Below are 22,627 nucleotides of genomic sequence, written 5' to 3'. Positions count from 1 at the left end.
GTGTATGTGTATTACAAAATTTTTTGAATAAACAAAATAATCATTTGTCATTTCTTTTCAAAATTACTAACTTCTATGTTATTTCTACTTTAAGATACAACACTGAAGAAATGCTGTTCACTATTAGAGGCTTAATTAATTAGCAAAGGAACAACACAAACTGAAAAGAACTTGCCAAGTCTTGATGACCACCCCAATTTCCTTCCCTGACCACAACAATCCCATTAAAAGCACGTTAAAAGTCCCCACTACAATTCAGACTGTGAACTGTAAACCCCCAAAAACCCCTCTAATTACCCTCCCCTGCCTCCACTCCCACCCTGTAATCCATCAATACAGAACTCCCTTTCTATTTATAATAGTGTAATGTTTCATTTGAGAAAAATCTATGAAGAAACTTTTTAAGCTGATAATCAAATTTAAAAAAACAGTACAAGCTACTCGAATTCTTCAGTTGTATAAATCTAGAGATTTTGGCTTATGAATTGAATTTCAAATTAACAGAGAAAAACCTAAACAGGCTCACTATTAACTTGTACTTGATTACTTCATTAATATAGGAGGAAAGAATGTAAAAGATACCAGGGTAGTGTAATGATTGCTTGAGAGAACCCTCTGGAAACCCCAGCATCTTAGCCTACCAATCAAGGATGCAATGCAGAGACATGTTTTCTGTTCAATACAGAAATAATGTGCAGAAACACATTATCCACTCTGTCAGCTAGCACAACTCCACATCTTTATACCATTCTTAACACAAGATCAGATGAAATTACTAATAGATTAACTTCCTAAAGGCAGAAGAAGAACATACACCTCCTTGCCAATCACTGAAAACAAAAAGGCTGGTCCTTGGTACTTACGAAGATTTATTCTGATTGAAGGAAAACTAAAAATAACTTCAAGTAAAGGTACTTTTCTCAAAGGCATCTTTCCTTTTTTTTAAAAAAAAGAAAAAGCCAAACTCAGGTAGGAAGATATCATTTGACATGCTGAGTTCAAAATGTTGCCAAACTGCAATATTCTGCAAAGGCAGAAGTGATTAGAAAAAGAACCTGTAAACAAACCTACAACCTTCAGAAGACAAATATCTGCACAAGGGAGATGACAAAGAAGGCAATAATCTGTGTTAACAGAATTCCTGAGATATAAAGGTTGCTGCCCACAAAGAACATCTATCTTCTTCACTCCAAGTTTAGAAACCCAAAAACCAAAATTCTTAAACAAAATGCAGAATAAAAACCACACACCAAAACCAAAGCCAACCCTCCTTCAAAACCCCAAAGGATATGATACCCTCTCCCCTTATTTTTTTTACATGATAGAACAAGAAAATCTAAAAACCAAAATCCCTTAAGACTCCCCTTGTCCCATACAGTGTCTGTGGTGTTAGTTATGAAAGAAGTTAATCCATCTAATGCAAGTCATCATTTCCAAATGCATCTCTAAGTTAGCAAGGGCAGATCCAAACTCCATTAAGCCTCTTCCCATCTCTTCCACCACACACGTAAGTTTCCCACTTGAGTCCAACCTCACCAAGAGCTTTCTCATCCCTTGTTTCAAACAATCCAATTATTTCTCTTATCTGTGTACGTGAATTTCCCACAATATGATGAAGTGACATCAAAATTTTCTTTCTTTCTCTAGAATATTGTTTTATGTTAGGTAGTATGCAATAGAAAGGATGAAGTAAAATTATTTAAAATTCCTAAACAGAAAACATTGGTTTCAACTTGTTCTGTAGGAAAAGAAAACAACCCACAACTTTTTGCAGCCGGTAATCTTTAAAAATAATTCCTTTTTTGGGGGCACTCAGTCAAATACATCAGGTGCTCACAAAGAGGCACAAGCTGCTTAAGTAATTTGTTAGCTCTACATTTATTCTTATATTGCTTATATGTATTAAGTTTAATATTATGACTGATGCACTAGTTCTTAAATAATGACTGAAAATTACTTCTCTGATAACCTAATTAGGAGGAGAGAGTTCAAAATGCATACTTTCAGCTAAATATAAACACATTAGAAAAAAAAAAGGCTATACATAGAATATACAGAAAGTGGAAAAAAAAGAGGACTATTTTTTTCCTTAGCTACTGTGGAAATAAGCACTCAACAGGGGATTTTCCAATCCAAAAGATGCAATGAACAGGGTTTTGAGAAGGCTGTACAAAGTTGATGCTATTTATTATTTTCAGAGACAACGCTGAAACGGAGATACAATCAGATATGCAGACATCATCACAACTGAAAGACAGGGAGAAGTAAAGAACCCTGGCAAGGAGAACATAAAATGACTGACTGAACTGAAAAGCAGTCTTAATACAAAACAAAATAGGAAAAGCAGGATAAAACCAAGGTCCTACAAACTGATAAAAATAATTAACTGTACAAGCACAAAATACTGTGTTGATAGAAAACTCTTAATGGCATCCTGGATTCAACTTCAAGCAAAGGAAGTAGAATTAGGAAGAAGTAGAAACCATGCAGGTTAGACCAGGCATTCCATTTTAAAGAGTGAGCATTCACTGTTCCAATTGCTCCTGGTCACTGCAACAGCATGGACATCTCTTTTTCAGGATCCAAGGCAAGGATCAAAACTCAGCATCAACAGGTCTGTTGCATTACTTTAATGTGACTTATGGAAACAACCTAAAATGAACTTGACGTTTTTTTATAAAATAGCCTGTAAGTCCTGTGGACTTTCGAAAGAGGTTAATTAATTTAAAGTGAAAACTGCTAATCAGATAAAACACTGAAGACATGCTGATGTTCAGAAAACTAAACCATGGCTGCAAAGTGAAAAGCATTACATACTTTCCGTGTCCACTACAGCCAGAGAACGTTTAATGGCTTTAGACTGAAACAGGAGACTAGCAAAGGTTATTTATCCTTTTACTAAGTATCAAACTCTATGCCAGTCAGGATAATTAAGTATCAGAATAAACTGCCCAAGGAGACAAGAATTTCCATCAGGCAAGCCTTTAAAGAAAAGGTCTGGCAAACATCTGTCAGGAATTGAGTACGGCTTATTCTACTCTGGGGCAAATGGATGAACTGGATCTTCATGTCTGAACGTTTAATGCATGCCTCACTGGAGGATGTAGTAACAAGGAAGAATTTTCCTTGTCAACAAAACCATACTAGTGTGCTATGATGAGGAACACATTTTTAATCTGCTCAACAGGAACTGTCTCAGAAGGCCAACAAACAGCAGTCTGGACAATTTCTTGATATCCCATTCCAGCTCTATTGTCTGGTACTGCTACAATCAATGACAAGACACAAAAGGAGACAACAGAGAGCCATATAATCTAGCAGATGTACCAAGCCCTGGGAGAACAAGCATTCTTTTTCTGCCTATCAAAGATAATTACATACTCAAGCATGTTCTGTATGGTATTAAACAGTTTTGGGCACTATTGCTGGAGTCTTTCAAGGAGAGAATTAATTCTTACAAACTCGAAATGTGTTTCTCCTTTGGATGACATATCCATGGTTTACCTCCTGAGTTTGGCCATATGAAGTATAAATTCAGATAAATTAAAATTTCATCATGTTTCTATGTTTACAAAATATCTCATGCAAACATTAGATGGTCTAGCTGCTGCATACTCTTGCAGTATGTTTTTATGCTTACCAGAAGAGCAACTGAAATAAAAATACATGTACCCTAATGCATACATGATATGAACTCAGCTCATTAACTGCAATGTTAATTCTAATGGGGTTTTTTTTGAGTTCTCAGAAGACACAGTTGATTCACACAGCTACTCATTGGTTGTTACAGCTGCATAATAAGCATTAATTTCTGGAAAAATTTGAAAGATTATGTCTAGTAATAACAACAACAGTAACTTCACTACATTTCTCTGTCAGCAGCTAAGAGTGCACAATCAGAACTAGCTAAACAGTATAAAAACTATGAAACGGAAATAAAATCCTGCAATCCTTTTATCTTATGTTAACCATTGGAATAGTCTTATGCCATTTAGGTCATTACAATTTTTATTTTGTGAAGAATGAGGATTTTTTTATGGAGTGGTATTCCTTAGCATTGCTGTTCACTTCTAAGAGGCAGTGTTTTTTATGAACATTATTTCACACTATGTCTTAGCACTTCCTAACATCAATTACATTAGCTAACGAATCTCTTAACATTTCTCATACTTCTTATGCTTTAAGAACTATTATTTTTAAATTCATGGCTGCAAATGCTTATGCATTGAGAAAAATCTTTATTTGCTTTACAGGTATTTCCACTACCTTTTAAAGATATTTCATGAAAATTATCACTGTTGATTTGGCCTGGTCAGTCTTTATTTCAGAGTTCTAATGTTTGTGTATGTAGTATAGATTTGCCTTCATGACTTTGTGTTGCTCAAACTCACACTTTACTCTAAGCCTATTGCCTGCCAGATTTCAAATAATTTTCCTGGCTGAATCTAAATGATGACATTTTGGCAATATTTTTCTAATTTATCTTTTCTAATGCACTCTGAAGGGTGCAGGCTAGTCAAAGGCCAGCTGAACACTTCTGACAATTGTCCATATGTTAGAGAACAGGTATGTGACAGTTCAAGTGACTGTTTAACATAACCATGCATTCAGTTCTTCTCAAAATATGACAGCTCTATTTATTATGCTAAAAACCTGACTACAGAAACATTAACTGTAACACTTATACTCTCTAATAATAATAATAATAATAATAATTCTTCCTTTTATTTAGGAACTTATATTATACATTGCTTTATATCATACAATGCCAATCCAAACCATACATTATTTTAATCTCAAGCTGCACACTGTATCAGGGTGGACAGTGAGCAACATTGGCTAGAACAGTGCAAGCAGTTTTATCAGCTTACTTTTTGGTATCAACCTAATCAGTCCATCACTGGAATTCCATATTCACAGCCTTTGTGAAACTTCCACTCCCTACTCTTCCCTTAAATTACTGAACGACACTTCAATTAACTTGACCATATCCCAAACAACAACCAGAATAAACAGGAAAAAAACAAACCAATATTATTTCATCCCTTTACTAGTAAGCAAATTTCCTTTCCCCATTTTGCTGTGTTATCTTCCTCTTCTTATCTAAGTAGTTCATCAGGGTGAGCAGAAAGAATTACCTTTGCCTCACTTTACTGGGACCAATGAAACAAACTAGAACGAGACTAAAAGGTCTAAAGGTTTCTATGAATGTTTTTGGAAGGAAGAAAGTTACATATGATGTAGATGCCGAATCTTCTAATCTCTTCCTGTTTTTTAACCTCTTCCTGTCATATCCATTCATCAAATGGTCTTTCATGCAAAGAATACAGATTTCAACAAAAGAGTAAGCATGATCACACACACACACCTTTTCTAGAGAAAACAGTTCTAAACATTGTTGGGAAACAAACAGGCTCTCTCTCCTTAGGGCAATATACATGTTACTCATCATTCTTAATGCAGAGTATTATTCCAGCTTCTGTTATTCATTAGCAGCACAGATAAACCTGTGGTCTATTGCACAAGTGTACTAGGCAGACAAGCTGGAGAACTGGGTGATTTGAAATTTGTCTCCAGAACTCTGAAAATCATGGGATACTTCACATTTATAAACAACAAACCACCCTTCAGTATGACTGTATTTTCCATATTCCTTCATTCTCCACCACTCAAAAATAGATTGTACAATATTTAGATAAGACCCCTTGTACAGGAGCTACTCTTAAGCTTTGTGCAGCATTTGGCTTGTAAGTCCCTCACAAAGGGAACAATTAACTGTGTTATAAAGAAATATCGGAAACTGGTATTTTTCTTTGGCCTGTGCTCTGTCACAGGCCTTCACAAATGTTTTGTGTGTTTGTTACAGAGATTAATACACTGTAAAATAAAATTAAATACAGATTGTTGTTCTTGTGAGTATATGAAGACTTCATATTAACTAAGATAAGGAGACTGTATACTATCTTTCATTGAATAAAACCAAAGCATCCAGCTTATTTTTAAATTAACTTGCAAGTTACAATAAAAGTAGAACTCTGTCCCACAGTTTAACTTACAGTTAAATCAATGTAAAAATGTATAGCTTTTCTCAATATTGAAGATATGAGAAGACAGATTCATATTTTTACAGCAACAAAAATAATGAAATATGATTCATTTTACTGAAATTAAATGGGCATAATATAATTTTTACCTTTCTGGCAGTTGTTTTTTCCACCATGGTGCTATTGCTGTCAGAATTTTCAACTTGAACTGTTTTTGTAGACCCAAATTTGGGCATTTTATAGCTGTTTAGCTAGCTGTATCTTGTATCAGTGGGTTCATCCTGTGTCTGAAAAACAAACAAACAACATTACATAAATATACACACTGCAGTGTCATTTCAGGACAAATGTTGCTGCAGATGGTAGCAGAGCTTAACAGTACCCCAAAAAAGATGACTAATAACGACACCTGGCTTCAAGCATCTTCCTCACGTGCAGCTCAAGCCTTGGGGCAAAACCCCACAAGGTCTAACACAGCTGTTGCTGGGGACGGTGTCATGAAAAAAAGCACCAAGTCAGCTGCTAAACTGCCTCATCCCTCTAGCTTACCTTTTGGAAGACTGAACATTTTTGGCTATTCTAATAGGTTCACAGGTTCAATATCTCACTTTGTGTTAAATGTCCTAAGGCTTAGAAAAATGAACAAGATTGCTAGCAACACTGGGGAGAGAAATTAAGTTTCCTAGCCTGGGAAACTGAAATATTATATATTCAAAGTAGTATGGAAAGAAAGTCAAGTCTTGTGGTTTATTATGCTTTCTCTTGGATCAAGAGATGCCTGTTAGAAGAAATATCTTCTAAAGCTTAAACCCAGAACTAGAAACCTTAATTTCCACTGTCTATCAAATCAATCACATAAGCCACCACTAGAGACAGGGATATATCATTATAAAGCTCCAAGAGCTGTGTAGTGTTTCATCTCCAAGGTATACCAAATGAGTGCAATTACAGATTCACATAATGGAAGACGTCTGACTTGCCTCTTCCACCGAAGGAAGCACCACCCTTTTTGCAAGAATGGCTGAGAGGAAAGGTCACACCAAAGGTAAAACTGCATTTGAGAGCATTTTAGAGCTGGTGACCTTTTATGGGTGTTTTTGAGTTGATGTACTTTGTTACAAGTATTTATGTGATCATGATCTTATGAGTTGTAATTTTATGACTGACCAAGCCATCGTTTCAGGCACAACACTTCTATTGTTGCATATCATTAAGATTTTGGGATCATCATGCACAGAATGTGTTGCTGTTTTAGGACCTTGGCCACTATTTTGGTTTGACACAGTTAACTGACAATACATCTGGTGCAGATGACTTTGAGACCATTTTGCACACTACACCTGACATACGAGACGTTGATATTCAAAAAAATTTCTGCATCCCACCCACACATCCATCCCCCACAAGGCTTAAACTATGGAAAATTTGCATATTTGTCTGAGATTAATACTGTTGTATACAACAATGTAATACGCTACTTTCTTAATCTTCCAGAATAGGAGGGAAGAAAAGTTCAAAAAGCTAAATCCTTGAGAGAGAGAAGTAGGAATTGTTGCACTAAGGTCTGCTGTTTTCCTCCCTTCCCCCTACACCTGAGGAGGCTTTTTTTTTTGTTTTGTTGTGGTTTTTTTAACACTAACCACAAGCTTATTAAAAAACAGGAAGAGATTAATTAGAAACAATCTCACATTCTATAACCAGAATCTTGTCTCCACTACAATACTTGATACAATATTGTGAAATTCATATTGTTCTACTCTTACCTAAGACAAAAGAAACATTAGTATATTCCCTTAATTTATGTTTTGTTAACAGGATTTATTCAGCCCTAGTGATAGAGAGTAATTGTTCAATTTTAATGAAAATCAAAGTACGTTGTTATCAGCCTTTTGTTTTTAGTTGCTTTTTATAACTGCTGCAGGAATAAAAGATGTTTATTGGTTCAAAAAAGAGAAAGAAACACTATCCTGAGTTTCCTGTAATTTATAAAACACTTTCCTTAATCCTAAAAGAAGCAACAAGTTACTATCTTCACAGAATAGTACTGTGCTGATTAGACCAAACATAATATATAACCATAGTAGCAAATATCTGTTTCCATGGGTTTAAAAAGTGACAAGTCATAAATATGCTTTTGCTCATTTAGCCTCTCAAATCCCCTGTAAGTTTCATTTTAACAATTCCTATTATATATCATGATTACAACTACTTGAAAAAAAACAATGGGTCAAAGTTTTCTTTATTATTTTAATCAGAATACTTCTCATTGTATATGCTGCTGTTTCCTTTCCTTCCTTTTTTACGGCTACCTGGCTCCCTGAAACTACCTCCCTTCCTGCTTTGCTTCTCCTTCCTTTCCTGGTTTCATATGCCATTCCCTGGTGTATGACAGCAAGAAGCCAAACTTCATGAGCTTAGTAAAATTTATTAGCTTAGACTTGGCTCTCTTGATCTCATTTGCCTCACCAGCAGGGGCTAAACCACATGAACTGGACAAGAGCTGCTCTTCACAAAAGGTCCAGCCTCCCTGCATGTCTTACCTGGACAGCAACAGTTTATTTTTTAAAATGGTAGAACAAAAATACCTAGCCTCAAGTATTGTACAGGGGCAAGAAGATTATGAAAACACTTGCAAAATATCTTTAATTGAAATTTATTTTTAATAATACCTTTTAACAGTTAGCTTAATATACAAATAGAAGTAAATGAAAACTGAAAGCATAGGATGTTTCAATTTTCTTTACCAAATGATCAAAAGGCAAAAGCAGAAGTGCAGGAAGCTCCACCTGAACATGAGAAGAACTTTACTGTGCGTGTGACCAAGCACTGGGACAGATCACGCAGAGAGGCTGCAGAGTCTCCCTCACTGGAGGTATTCAAAAACCCTCTGGACACAGTCCTGTGCTGTGTGCTCTGGGATGGCCCTGCTTAAGCAGGGAGGCTGGAGCAGATGAGTCACTGTGGTCCCTTCCAACCTGACCCAGTCTGTGATTCTGCGATGAAAAGTAAATGTGAATTCACAAAATTCTTGACCCAAGCCAAATATGTTTTGGAAAAAAAACTGCTTGGGAAGGTCACTAAAACTGAGTGTCACATATTAGATTATCAAAGCAGAACCATCACATTGTAAGACTAACAAATGGCACTATTTCCATAAAGTGTTTCACGTACCAGATTGCTGTTGCATAATCGCTGTGCAAAATTTAAAACAGACATGAAAAAAAAATTATATTTCTTAAAATATCATTATGATAGCCCAGAAATTAGGCAAACTATTCAACTGGTGGTTACACACTGTATATAACAAAAAAAGTTTCTGCTGAGGAAGTGATTTTACTGACATTTTAACTTTTATTTCCATTTGTCTGGAGTTCAATGCCACTTCAACTCAAGTTCTAAACACAAATATTTGCATTCATAGTGAAAATGTAGAACATTAACAGGGTCTTCCATGGAAACCTAGATGTGTCTGTCTGCTTTGGGTATTTCTCAGAACCATTTTTTAATGCAATTACTGGTTTATAGGCAATCTTGATGGCACAATTTAGATCACCAGAACCCTAAATTAAAAGTTGAACTCTTTACATTCAAATTATTCTCCTCTGTCACAACAAGCAGTGTCCTCACTTTTCATCTCACATGCAGGCACAGTTATGCTTTCTCTCAAACAAACTGTTTTCAAGCTTTTCAATATCTGCTTCCTACTAAAATAAATTTCTCTCTGTGTAATAAAATCAAATATTCTTATTTTATATTTGGACATCTTTCCTGTACATTCATAACCAATCATGAGTCATACTACTGGAAATATTTTTGAACTCTTCTGTCAGTCATTTTTCAACTAAGCAGCTAAAAATTCTATTTTCACCTTGAAGTAACAAAATGTAAGCATTTAGACAGATCTACTGGAAGTGACATAAAATTCTAGGATTGCTTCATACAAAAAACCCTGGACATAAGAAACAATCCCAAAAAAATCCCACCAACCATCAGAATTTCAGATACAATTAGCTACAGAAAATTAGCAATAAAACAAATCTCTAATGCTAACAAGTTAGCATATTTATTTGTAGAAGCTTAGATCTAGCACTGATGAAAAAGCTTGTCTTTACCTATGTAAAATCCATGGGATTCATGTAGTACTACAACAGTGCTGCCGCCACTGTCACTCATTCCTTTACACCTTTCAGTCTGGTCTTCTGAGAAACTAAGGCCCATGTGTTTGTGTTAGATGCATATGCATGATCCACTAATGACTTCCAAGTCTGTAGACAGATTTTCTTTAAATCTGACAGCAGAAGAAATTTTCAAATATATATGAAGCACTCACAAATTTCATGAAGAAAAGTAGCCATATATAAAAGTGGATAATAAGAATAACAATAATAATCCATCACCATTTTTTGCATGAGAAGGTTTCAATATGAGCCTCATGACATAGTGCCTGTAAGAAAGCTACACGTGAGATGGCCTTTGTAAACCACTTTACTTTTTTCTCTTAGTTATGGGGGAGAAGTTTCTGTTGAGACCTGCACATTACCAAAGTCAGTCCACCGCAAGACACAAATTACTAAGACATTAAGCATTATTAGTTCTGGTGCTCACCGAACTACTTGTTTCCTTTCTGGTTGAGAGTGTCTTCCCTGAAACACCTACAGCAAAATATTACAAGATGCTTTGGGAAGGTTTTCTTTGGTAGCCCTTGAAGATCTTGAAGGTTAGCTGACCACTAGTACTACATTAAAGCAAGGGGGCTTTGATTATTCTTCTACGAGAATACCAGTTAATGACTTAATTTCCAACACACTGCATCTACCCTACTTCTCCAGAAAGCCTTTGCATATAAAAAGTAGGGATACAGAGTAAGGCAATCTTCTCAACTACCTCTGCTTTCCTGTATTTCCCACAGCTTACTTCATCAGCAGGGAAGAAAAACAAAAACAAGAACAACAAAAAAAATCCCTCTCTTTCAATAAGTATTTACTCCAGACTGGGAAACAGTGAATCAACTATACCGAATTTCTGCTACAAATAGTTGACAGGAATGCTTCAAAATGTTTTAATTAAACTGTTAAAATTAAACTACTAAAAGTGACAACTATGGCTAGATCTAAATTCGCAAGAAGTAAAGAATTATGAAGAGTGGATCTGTAGAGTGGAACAGCTGGTAACAAAAATCTCAAATTTACAGTAGTCACATTTAGCAGATTTGCTCTGGACTACTTCTAGAGCAGTTCCATGTACCAAATGCACATTAAAGGTTGGAGCACATTCAACAAATTCCTAAACACATCTCTCAGCTTAAACCAGGAGGAATCAAGCTCTGAAAACACTACACACAGCAAACTAAACTACAGTGAGGGGGTAGTCACTGATTTAAACTAAGACTGACCTGATTTTGTCTTAGCAATCTCCCCCTTCCCAGCTCTAGAAAATTGTATCTTCCAAGTTTATTTTGAAATGAGTGGTATGATCTAGATCTCAAAGCTATTAAGAGTCTACCAAAGGGGAAAAAAAAAAGTTAGTGGATGAGTACAAGAGAGAAGTCTACGAACAGCTGAACTGAGGGAAAGGCAGGCAAAAGCCAGCATTACATATTCTGTTCAGAGAAAGCCAGCTGGCCAACCCGTATGTACACACTGGCTAATTAAGAAGTATGTAGGTAGCTCACGCCTAGCCATACCAAATGTTATCTGCATTCTGGTGGGAGTGTGTCAGAGACAGATGAGGTTAACACACTAGGAGAAAGGGAATGGGTACAGTACAAAGGACCAAAAAGCTACAGAAAACTGTTATTTTTAAATCCTGTAAGAAACAGAGTTTAGCAAAAAGATGTTCATTTAACTAAGTTTAACACTCTGTTCTTTTTTCTTCTTATCAGGAAAGTGCAAATGACTTCAGTATTTTATTTCACAACAAAAGCACCCTTCAGCAAACAGCTCAGAGAAGTGATTTCTTTGCAAAAGAGAGGTTAACTAATTATTAATGCTAAATGAAACGTGTGATGGGAGATGTAACAGCACTGCCAATTATTTTCTTCTTATGGAACTCAGTGCTTCTACACACAGTTACTCAACCAGAGCCAACTGCTACACAATGAAATGGCTCCTGGTAAATGAAGATACTATCAGATCAGCATCTACCTTTTCACCTACAGAGTCCAGTAAGAAAAAAGGGCTTGAGACAGAACAAGAGATTATTCAAGATGTTACAGTTAGAGGCTGGGGATGTGCTAAGAGGCACAAGAACAGCAATTTGGTACTGCGAGGAAAGAGGCCATTCAGGTTACAACACACAGTAGGAAGGCAGTGAAGCCCAGTAGTACCGGGCCAGTCTTTTCTGGGTTGCAATTTAAACACCATGTCTACAAAAAGAACATCTGTATCTATTTTATCTCCCACACAGAAATATGTCTAAAGCTTCAGATTAGCCAAACAACAGAATGTGACTTTGACAATGAGGCAGCACAGAAAGAGACTTGGAAGGACAATTCTCTGGGAGGAAAGCACAGGGAACTCCATGCACACAAATATTTTTTCCCCAGAACACTTTTTTCTGTGTTACAGAATGCAAATCAGAAGCCTTTAGTCTTGCCATTCCTATGTCTTATAAAAAAGCATGAGTGTTCCATATTCCTTTTGTTTAAATGGAGAATGACCATCCCTGTGGTCCATTTCCTACTACCTCCTTGGACAGACATACTTGCAGAAATGAAGTCTCAAACATTGCTGATGTCTCATGAAAATATCAAAATGACGGTAAAGGATGGGACACTGACGAGAGCAAGCACTTAAAAATCTCATCAGAACATTACACAAAATACTGTTCTGAATGGTCAAATTTCAGTGACTGCAGCCAGAAAAATATCTGGATCAAGGTCTTCCTTGCAGAAAACTATATCAACACAGCTATTCTATAATCATTCAGAGCAGTTTACTTGATCTTTACAATGAAGACACTGAAAAGGTCATTAAAGGCTTTATTTGAGCAGAAATAGTTTTATGTTTCCTGTTCAAGTCCTATGAAAACAGTGTTACATGGATCCCCCAAAAAAGACTTCCTCTCAAACATTTAGCAACTGAGGGTGCTGCTGTAGAGTCCAGCACATATTACTGCTAAGTAGGATTAGCAAATATTTTAACTGCCTGGGTGCTAAAGTCAGATTTGAGTAGGTACAAAATCTAGACAGTAAAATATTTTTTTCTAAGAAGCTGATAATACATTAGATAAATGCAGTTATAATGGACTAAATATACACTACAGTACATCCCTACTGGCAAGCCTGCCTCCTGCTGCAGGCTAGAACCATATTATTCTTTACAAGCTCAAAGGAAAACACATTCTGTATAAGAAAAGATTAAATAAAAGGCTATTTGTGTACACTGTATTATTTGAGATTGTATTTTTACCATCACCACTTCCTGTATGTGGTACACACTATAATACTTTCAAATACAAAAAACAGAACAATTTACCAGGCTCTTTTTACCCTGCACTCCATGGTGTCTCATTGTACTCACAATTCAGCTCTCTGGCAGTAACCAGCAAATAAATTACTAACCACTACTGGCTTTAGGTAGCACAGCAATTTAGTATGTTAGAGAGAACACTGTCTGAATGATACAGGCAGCAGCTTTTACAGATGAAAGGTGACAAGAACATTTTTATTTGGAAAATATTCACAAGGTCTTTTCACACCATTGTGACAGTTCAGGGCATGCACATTCCAGTGTCAGGGTTATGATGAAAGAGCTAAGCCCCAACACAGTCTCAAACTAATGTGCCTAAGGCAACAGTCTGTTGCTGTATTAAGTGCAAATGCAGTACCCAGCACGGACATGAGTCACAAATTTGGCAGATTTTACAGCATTTGACGATAAAAATATGACAAAACATTCTTGGTTCAGAAGTGAGAAATTATTTTTTATTACAATCTTTCTTTAAGATTTGCACAATACTTCAGACAAATTTGTGGCTAGAACACACAATGCTGAGATCAGTTTACTCCTTTGCTATACCTATTGTGCAATCTCAGTGCCTTACCTCTCCCCTACAGCAGTTTTCCCTACCAGATTTTAGCGGATATATCAAAAAAATTGAAGAAAAAAAGCATCAGACTAATAAACATACATTTCAGAAATATGTAAAATTGTGTAATAAATATAAATATGTGAAATAAAAATAAATATGTGAAATATGCAAAATAAATTGGACATATATATATTTATATATAAATATACACATATTTTGGAGACTCCTCAGATACAAGCTAATAGACAGAACAGACTCATTGTCCTATCAGAGAGCATTCCTACATTTTAATTTGAAATGTTCAGATGCCAAGATCCAAACCTAAGAATTGTATGAATCTTTCTGCAATAAGCAAAATAAACTACTTATCTGAACTCCATTTTATAAAGGTATCCTTTATGAAATAAAGTATAACTGTAAAACAGGCACAGGCAGTGACCACTCAATATCCAGAAGAGTTTTTAATATACTCTGAAGTACCAACTCATTGCAGGCCAGACTATACAGGGATAGGAGGAAGTTCCTAAAAATCAGCCAACATTCAGACAGCAAGAAAGATTTTCCAATACTTTAGCTGGAACTCACCATTACTTCCTACCAAAATAGGGAATGTATCTCATAGTCTAGGAATTTCTACTAGGAAGAGAAAAAAAATGAGAGGACATACAACTCTTTCCTATGCAAAAAACAAACAAAACCTTTGCTGCAGTTTTGTTGCACTTGCCTGTATAGGACCTAGGGTTCCTACCAACAATCTCTGTTTTAAGAGCCTGAGTTTACCTGTGCTTGGTTTCAAATGCCAAGTTCCACAGATTTCACAACACCCTTCAATTCATTTCTGAGGTAGTAGTAGCACCTAGACTTGTCAACTTCTTTATAACAAATATTCTCTATTAAAGAACATGACTAAATCTATAGCTTTCTAATTAACCTTCAGTAAGATTTTTCTCCTCTTTTATTTTAACTAAACACAAGCTTATCAGAGAATACAAAACTTCACTGTATACAGAATTAAAGAATAGTTGAGGTGAGGAGACATTTAGAGGTCCATTTAAGTCTCTGTCCGTCAGACATTTTCAGCTTTAGTTGAACTTCACACAGACCAGGTTGAGTTTTTAACTTGAGCAGGAAAACACAGTAGAAGAAATCTGGAAAGTAAAAACTTCCTAACTGTAGGCACCTATAAATCATGCAGCAGCACTTCACAAGCAGCACACTGTGGAAGAAGAAAAAACTTTGGCCCAAAATTTAATTTACAAAATCCTATTCACTGATTGAAAACACCACACTCCAGTATGTCTTTAAGATGTGTCACGTGGAGTGATTGGAAGTTTAAAGGTACTGTGGGTTCATACATATGGTTCATTAGAGAGATCATGCTGCAGTAACAGCTGTTATCTGAGCAAGAGTCGACTCCTCTTTCATGGCACAGCTTGTTTTTAGAAATACCCCTGCGCATCTTCCCAAAGGTTTTCTTGCAACTCATTATATTAAATGTCAACCAAGTAAGGACTAAAACTTTTACTGGAGTAAGTTGGACATTTTCTGCCTCACAAATTCTGAACTAAAATTCCAAAATCTACCTGTCAGAATGAAACCAACATGCTGACAACCTGGTGAAGTTCTGAGGAACCAACGACTACAAACAGATGCAGCAAGTGGCTTTACCTGCTCCTAGAGAAAGATAATCTATTTTTCACTCTTAACATGATTCCTGCTATTTCTGCTTGTCTTCATTTCTGCCTTCTTAAAGGGAAGAATTTTCTACCACACCTTTTTTTAAAAAAAACCCCCAACATCCTAAATAAAAAGCAGCATGTACCCCAATCAACTCCAAAGAAATTACTATTCATAAATCAAAACGAGGAGTGCTCCATCTCCCTTCACAAATATTAATTTATTTTCACAATATTGGTAGAAGATGAAAATGCATTATTTCCTTCATTTTACAGATGGCAAATTAGGTTAACAGAAATAATGAAGGGAAGAAAAAAATGAAGTGAGGAGTTTGACCGATTTGCCACACTTGTAACATCAAAGACTTTATTTTTCAGATTATTTTGCATTAGATAGTAGTTAATACTTGGTTTGACCATAGCTACTGACTTAATTTTCAACTTCTGCAAGCAACCACTCTTTCCTACCATTGCAGAAGGAAAAAGGTCAAGCAGTCTCAAAGCAAATATCCCCATATGAGGAAAACACTTCGCATGCACTCATAAAAAGCCCGTAGCTCACACAAATTCCAAAACAAATTGAAAACAGGTAATTTTCAGGGTCAGTGTTCAACTTCCTTCAACATGAGACTCTCTGTTCCTGTAACCTTCTCCTAAATTAGAGAACTTATTCCAGCTTCTGCCACAGGACTCTCAGAGCAGTAACCTAGACTGCACAAATGCAGATAATAACCCCAGAGAGTCATACAGTTTATAATTTCAAGTGGAGTATCAACCAAAAGCCCATCAACTCATGATGCAGTTCTGCTGTGTGCAGCAGGGCAAATGAGCAGTGCTGCTCTAATACAGAGCAGACAGCATTTCTGGCACAGCAGAAGGTAAAGGTTAGCCACACTGTAGAACATAGCAAGAAGTCATGCAAATACAGACAAGAAACACTTGTTTTACTTCTTTTACAACACACTCCTCCCATTTCCTTCCTCTACTTTCTCTGAAGTTTCCAGTGTTCAACAGATTCTGAGATCCTCCCACTGCAAATGTCACTACACATATCAAGATTACAAAAAAAAAAAAAAAAAAAAAGAAAAAAATCAAAGCAGTTTGTTGGTATCACACTTCTAAACTCATATGGAATTAATTACTGTTTATGTCTTTCCAAGGCACTGCAAAAAATGCATAAAAACTAACATTTTGTCAAAATATCCCTGCAGGTGCTATGTCAACCAATTGAATATTGTTTGGCATGTAAGACCTAAAATTACTAGCAGAGCATGACAGAGGAAAAGAAGAAGGATTCCAGGTATCTATAAATGACCTTTAAAGTTCTTCCACATGGATAACCGAACAAGGAAGAACTAAAAAAAACCCAAACAAAAACAAGTGTGGTAGGCTTTACTTTAACATCTCACAGCAGTTTACTGAGTATTGAAGACCAAGTATCCAAAAAGGTAATTTTCAAAGGATGGAACACTCTTGGAATGATTATTTAGACTCATGGACTCTAAACCTGCGTGAACCCATCTGCATCAAGACCCATTCAAAAGACACCATGAAGCTGCCAGCAAAGCCTTGTAAGATGATGAGAAAAGGTAGAAAGCAAAAGAAGCAGTGAGCAGATGAATTCTCTTCCTAGATGACTCTTGTACAGCTCCATTCTAGGATGTGGAACTCCTTCCTTACTTTTTTTTAAGAGAAAAAAAAAAAAAAACAACTTAGGAATTAATCTGTTTACATAATGTTATTTAGGGTGAAAAAACAATGTTGCCAAACACAGCCTGAACAGACAGGATGGCACAACCCTGAAAACAGGTGAGTGGGGAAAATGGTGCTTTGCAACAGGGATCCCTAAAAAATATTTGATATAAAAACAGACAGTTGAAATAGGAAAGCACTGGATGAGAAGGTATCTGAAGGAACAAGAAAGTAAGATCAAATACTATGTTTTCTTTTTTAAATTTTTGAACAGAAATAGTTTCACAAGTCTGAAATCCTAAATATTAATTGTTTAGCAAAAGAAACACACAGGCCCAATGAACTCTTTACAATAAGTAGTCTCTGATTTATACAGAAATAGTACAGATTTGAAAAAGGACAAATTTTCAGAACAGCAGATCTACCAATTTAAGATTATGGAATTCTCCATTATTTCAGAGAAGTTTTTGAAGGGCTGTGGGCTTGCTTAATAGTGAAGTGTCTAGACTGAATACATTCATTACAAATCAAGTTGCAAAACCATAGTCTTAAGTAATTAATAACTTTCACAACAGGCTTGGAAAAGGGCAACTTTTTCTAGAAAAGCATAAAACAGTAGGACGTTTGATATCACAGTGGCATCCCAGATTGCACATGAATTAAAAGAATCTTTATCAATAAGCCAGTATTATCTTGCAAAGAAAGGCAGACCATTCTATTACCACTATCTATTAAATCATATAATTTCCTCTCAATAACCAAGGAAAGTGCTGCATTGAAAGCATTTACATTTTATGAAAAAACTGATTTTAAATTGAACAGTTCAAAGTACAAAAGCTGGAAGTTTGTGGAACTTGCATAACATAAACCAGATATTTTCATCAAAGAATGGTTAGGAATTATTTAAAAGCAGAAACTCTTTCCTGATTCTTAGAGACTTGTGTTGAAGCTTCTCTTTATGTATAGAGATACACATTCCCTACCTCAAAATGTGAAGGATAAGATATAAGAAATGAACGTTTAGGAATGGGGTTACCTTCAGTTATCAGTTATCTCCTAGCATTATCAACAAACAGAAACAAAACAAAAACAAAAAAAAAGCACTGCCTCTCCAAGAATGGTGACAAATCTTCCTGTCAGAAGTCAGACAGCAATCCTCATTTCAGTGAGGCTCCCACATAGTGACAAGGGGCATCATTCCTTCTGAAGCACTTATACTATTTCTACAGCAATCCTTCATGTGGGCCAGTAAGGAACTGAACCGGTGCCAGAATTCAAGATGAATCTGAAGGACACTTGTCAGTATTGTATTATTCTCAAGTGCATTTCTCTATTCTCAGATTAACACTTTGTCTTTTCATGGTGGATACTAGCACTATTGTTCTTACACAGGCTGGCTGCTCCGCAAGGAATCACTGGAAAGAAACAAACTGAAAGAACTACAAACAGAACAGCTTGAATAAATAATTGTTTTTCTTCTTTAAAGAGTTCCAAAGGATTAAAAAAATTACTAAGTTCCTTTGCAGATTGTCTCCATATTCAAGTAATAATTTCTGAATAAATTCTCTTATTGTTAATTATACTTCAGCTACTTTTCGTATTCCTCCTTCGGCAACAGAAAATAAGATAGTTTCACTTTCAGTTTCTCACTCACAAGCTTACTCAGAATCAAGCACCGGAAGAGACTTTTTCCATTAAGTTACAGCACAAGTAACAGAAGACATAGATGGATTTGTCTTTCATTAAAAAGAAATATCAGAAACTGCATTTTTAACAGGCGAAATGAAGGGCAAAGAAGTCTTACTTATGCAACCATCTAATTAGTAATTTAAATATTTTTTTAAAAATTATTTTATTAAGGATCTGTATAGCAGAACTTGGTAGAATGAACCACAGCTTTACAAGACTACCACACACAGGCAGTACAAGAAGAATGCATCCTTTGACTATTAAAAATTAAATTTGTCAGGAAAAATACATTAACCACAACAGCTGAAAAATACAGTTCTATCACATATTTGAATGAGAAAAAAGTTTGACAGTTTTATAATTTATCAAGCCTTCAACAGTAAGTTCAGCAAGGAATCCCAACACACTAACCAAAATTACAATATAATATTTTACTTGCACTATTGGGCCAAATTCCAGGTTCAACTAACTGGTGATGGCCATAAGCACACTTCTCTAGCTGAGCCTGCAGGGAACCTGGGAGAGACTAGATGATGGGGTCAGATGGTGTGAATCAGAGGAGCCTTCTGACCTCAGCTAGTCCGTGATTCTGTCCTATGAATCAGAAATGCAGATGTTCTTTACCTCAGCAGCAGGATGGCTATGGGCTATTTTCTCCTCCCGCTGACATGTTCAGCATAGGACAAGGTTTGTGTCTTCTACATTCTCCACAGACTTATGCTATGTAGTCAGGACAGTATTTATTCTAACAAGTCCTTGCATATGTGGCCAGAAGAACCAGTGTATCTTGTATGATACTCCAACCATATCAGGACAACTGTGTAAAATGCAAACATCATATTCCTACTGAGGGAAAGACCTAGGTGTCAAACATTTATATGTAAAAACCACCTCACTTCATTTTATAATAAGACACAGATAAGTTTTCAGAGTGTCTGAAGGGGATCGCCCTTTATTCTCAAGAGACTCTCAAAATAAAGGAGATTTTTGACTCTACAAAGAGGAGTTCCATTCCAGGGAAGTAAACTAATATGCTAGACCAATAACTCTGGCTCTTAGGAGACAAAGACACTTATTGCAAAATCTATTAGTCCTCCATTTTAATCTACAAGTCTATAAACTTGAATAATGTTCACAGGTGCTTCCTCTTGAGTCTTTTTTAGGATGAACTATGGGTTCAAAGGAAACACCTGCATAGTTTAGCTTAATATGATACACTCTTTAAACAACATGGAAAAGTGGAGATGTAAACATCAGGTTTTATCTACTGTTTATTACTTAAAGATGTATCCAAATAAACATTTTTCAATTAAGAAAGACTACTGCATATGCATAATCTACCAGAATGAAACTTACAAGCCTTTTTATCAGTACTTTGATAAACATAAGATAAGCAAAACTACTGCTAAACAATTTTCAACTCCTTCCACCAGAATCTACTTTCTCTCTGGAAACCTACAGATCTCCAAGACAAGAGATTTCATAACTATGCCATACATTCTTACTAGAACCTCAGTAATTTCTATTTAAATCTTCATAAACTAATGATAATTTGTCAATCCCAAACCAAGAAAACCCACAACTTATCTGCAGCACTGCTAGAAAGAACATCACTTCAAACACACACAGAGGTAGGAACAGATGAACTCCCAACACCTACTCACAGTCCTTCAGCTATTAGCAGGATTCAGGACAGGTAAAGCACGTAGCTGGAGTGATACCATTCGTAAGAAGAATCTAAAGCAGTAGATGCAGGACAGAAAGCAGTCTTGGTTTAGTCATGAATTCCTAACTGGATAACAGAGGTTTTTGTCCTGGTTAAATCATGAAGACATGCAACATATTCAACAGGCTTTATTGCCACCTCTTGGCCATCAGCAAATCTCACAAAAATAACAACAAAATCATCTGTCAGCTCCTTTACAGAAATAACCTTTCTTTGGGTGAAAAGATATAGCAAGGGAACAGATGGAGTGGAAACAGAGAACAAGCAGAATGCCGTTTGCAGACAAGTATAACTATTTAGGGCTGTAAAACTACAGTGAGTACTGCAGTTAACTTTCATCTAAGTTTTACTGTGTCATCTGGAGAACTGAAGGAAAGCAAAGAACCAGTTATTTTCAAGACAAAACCCATGATTTTTTAATTTACTTAAAAAAGGTAAAATGGGTGTCAAGACACCTGTTTCTTCTTGAAGTCAAAAAATGAATAGATTAGTACTACCCACACACGAAAGAGAATTAATACTAAATGAAAGGCCCATTTTCCTTTCATTATTAAACTAGTAGTAAGAGCCCAGATGAGTAGGTTACTGAAGAGTACAGAGCACCACAGAAAATTGGTTTCTCTCAGTTAGTTGTTTGTTGCACACAATATTGAAGGAAATAAAGAAGGGAAGACATTTCCACAAGTCAGCTAAGAAAGTTACCTGGCCAAGAGAGCTTGAAAGGTTTGATAGCTAGACACCCCTTAAGTGGGACTAATGCAAAAGGCTTGGAAAGAGAAGGGAAACCATAGGAAATGTCTTTACGCACAAGCTCATTTCTGCTGTCATCAAACAATGTAACTTTTTAAGATCTAGCACAGAACACTTGGAAATGTGTTAAGAGTTATTTGGGGTCTGTTGCACTGAATACATTCTGAAGCCCAGAGAGGAGAAGTGTTTTCTACCTCTGATGCTTTCCAGCCTCATGCATTTAAGACATAAGGCAAGGAAAGAGTTGTTGCAATACTCTCTATCTCCAGCAAGCTACTCGTGGGTAGAAAGCAGACGACAGAACCAAAAAAGAAAATATATAAAGTTTTTCTCCTCAGAGTGCATTTTTAGTTTTTGCCTCTAATATAGCCCCTAATTCTGTCTCTAATGTTGCTAATGGAGTTTCTTAACATAAACCAGTGTGAAATCAATCCTCTTGTGACATTATCACTACCTGGAACACTCTGTGTAGAAGCCATGAAACTGAGGAGCATTTATTAATTTGTTGCTTGTGAAAGATAAATGCAGTTGCAGCAGACATAAGGATGCTTCCTCAGATCCAGGGAAATAATCTAAAATAAACTGAGGCAAAGTCATACTTTCAAGGGCTTCATGTTTCTACATGAATATTTAGTCTTTAAGCAAGGTGGCAATAAATGTCCTCAACTGCCTCCATAAGCTTACAGAAGAACTTTTAAGACATTTCTAGGTCCTGGAATAAAAATGAACTGACAAGAAAAAAACCTAAAGATGTTACCAGAGCTCTGACTTCTGTTATTCTGTTAATAAAATCATTCAGTGTAATAACACAAAATGCAAGACTGAGCTTGTGCTAATATTTATTTCATACCATCTGTCACTGGAGTCTAATGATGTAGTTAAAAATTAGTTTGATTTGAAGACTAAATGACCAATCAACATTTATAATACTCCATCTGCAACAGAACACAGAAAAGAAGAAACACCAAACAGTCATGCCCAGTCCATCAATTTGTAAGATAAGATCTAAAAAATGTCAA

At 36.0% G+C, this 22,627-nt stretch overlaps 1 protein-coding gene across 5 annotated transcripts in view; it reads right to left on the bottom strand.

Moving 5' to 3' along the window:
* ANKRD12 (ankyrin repeat domain 12) overlaps positions 1–22,627 on the bottom strand; it is a 58,506-nt gene that overhangs the window by 32,801 nt on the left and 3,078 nt on the right. For 3 of the 5 annotated variants that reach the window (XR_001331755.2, XM_014255956.2, XM_014255962.2), the window contains exon 2: positions 6,194–6,331. Coding sequence is in view for 2 of the 5 variants with exons in the window: in XM_014255956.2 (XP_014111431.2) it covers positions 6,194–6,280 (87 nt within the window). In the remaining 3 variants the exon portion in view is untranslated. Of the gene's footprint in view, positions 1–6,193; positions 6,332–22,627 lie in introns of those variants that run through there. The other 2 variants (XM_014255969.2, XM_088053392.1) reach the window with 2 other exon arrangements.

This window comes from Pseudopodoces humilis, chromosome 1, assembly GCF_049639895.1.
Source record: "Pseudopodoces humilis isolate 2021_Gansu_Grassland_sample_001 chromosome 1, ASM4963989v1, whole genome shotgun sequence".
Classification (NCBI taxonomy): Eukaryota; Metazoa; Chordata; class Aves; order Passeriformes; family Paridae; genus Pseudopodoces; species Pseudopodoces humilis.
Note: the sequence above shows the minus strand (reverse complement) of the source record. Positions and strands in the feature narration are given on the sequence as shown.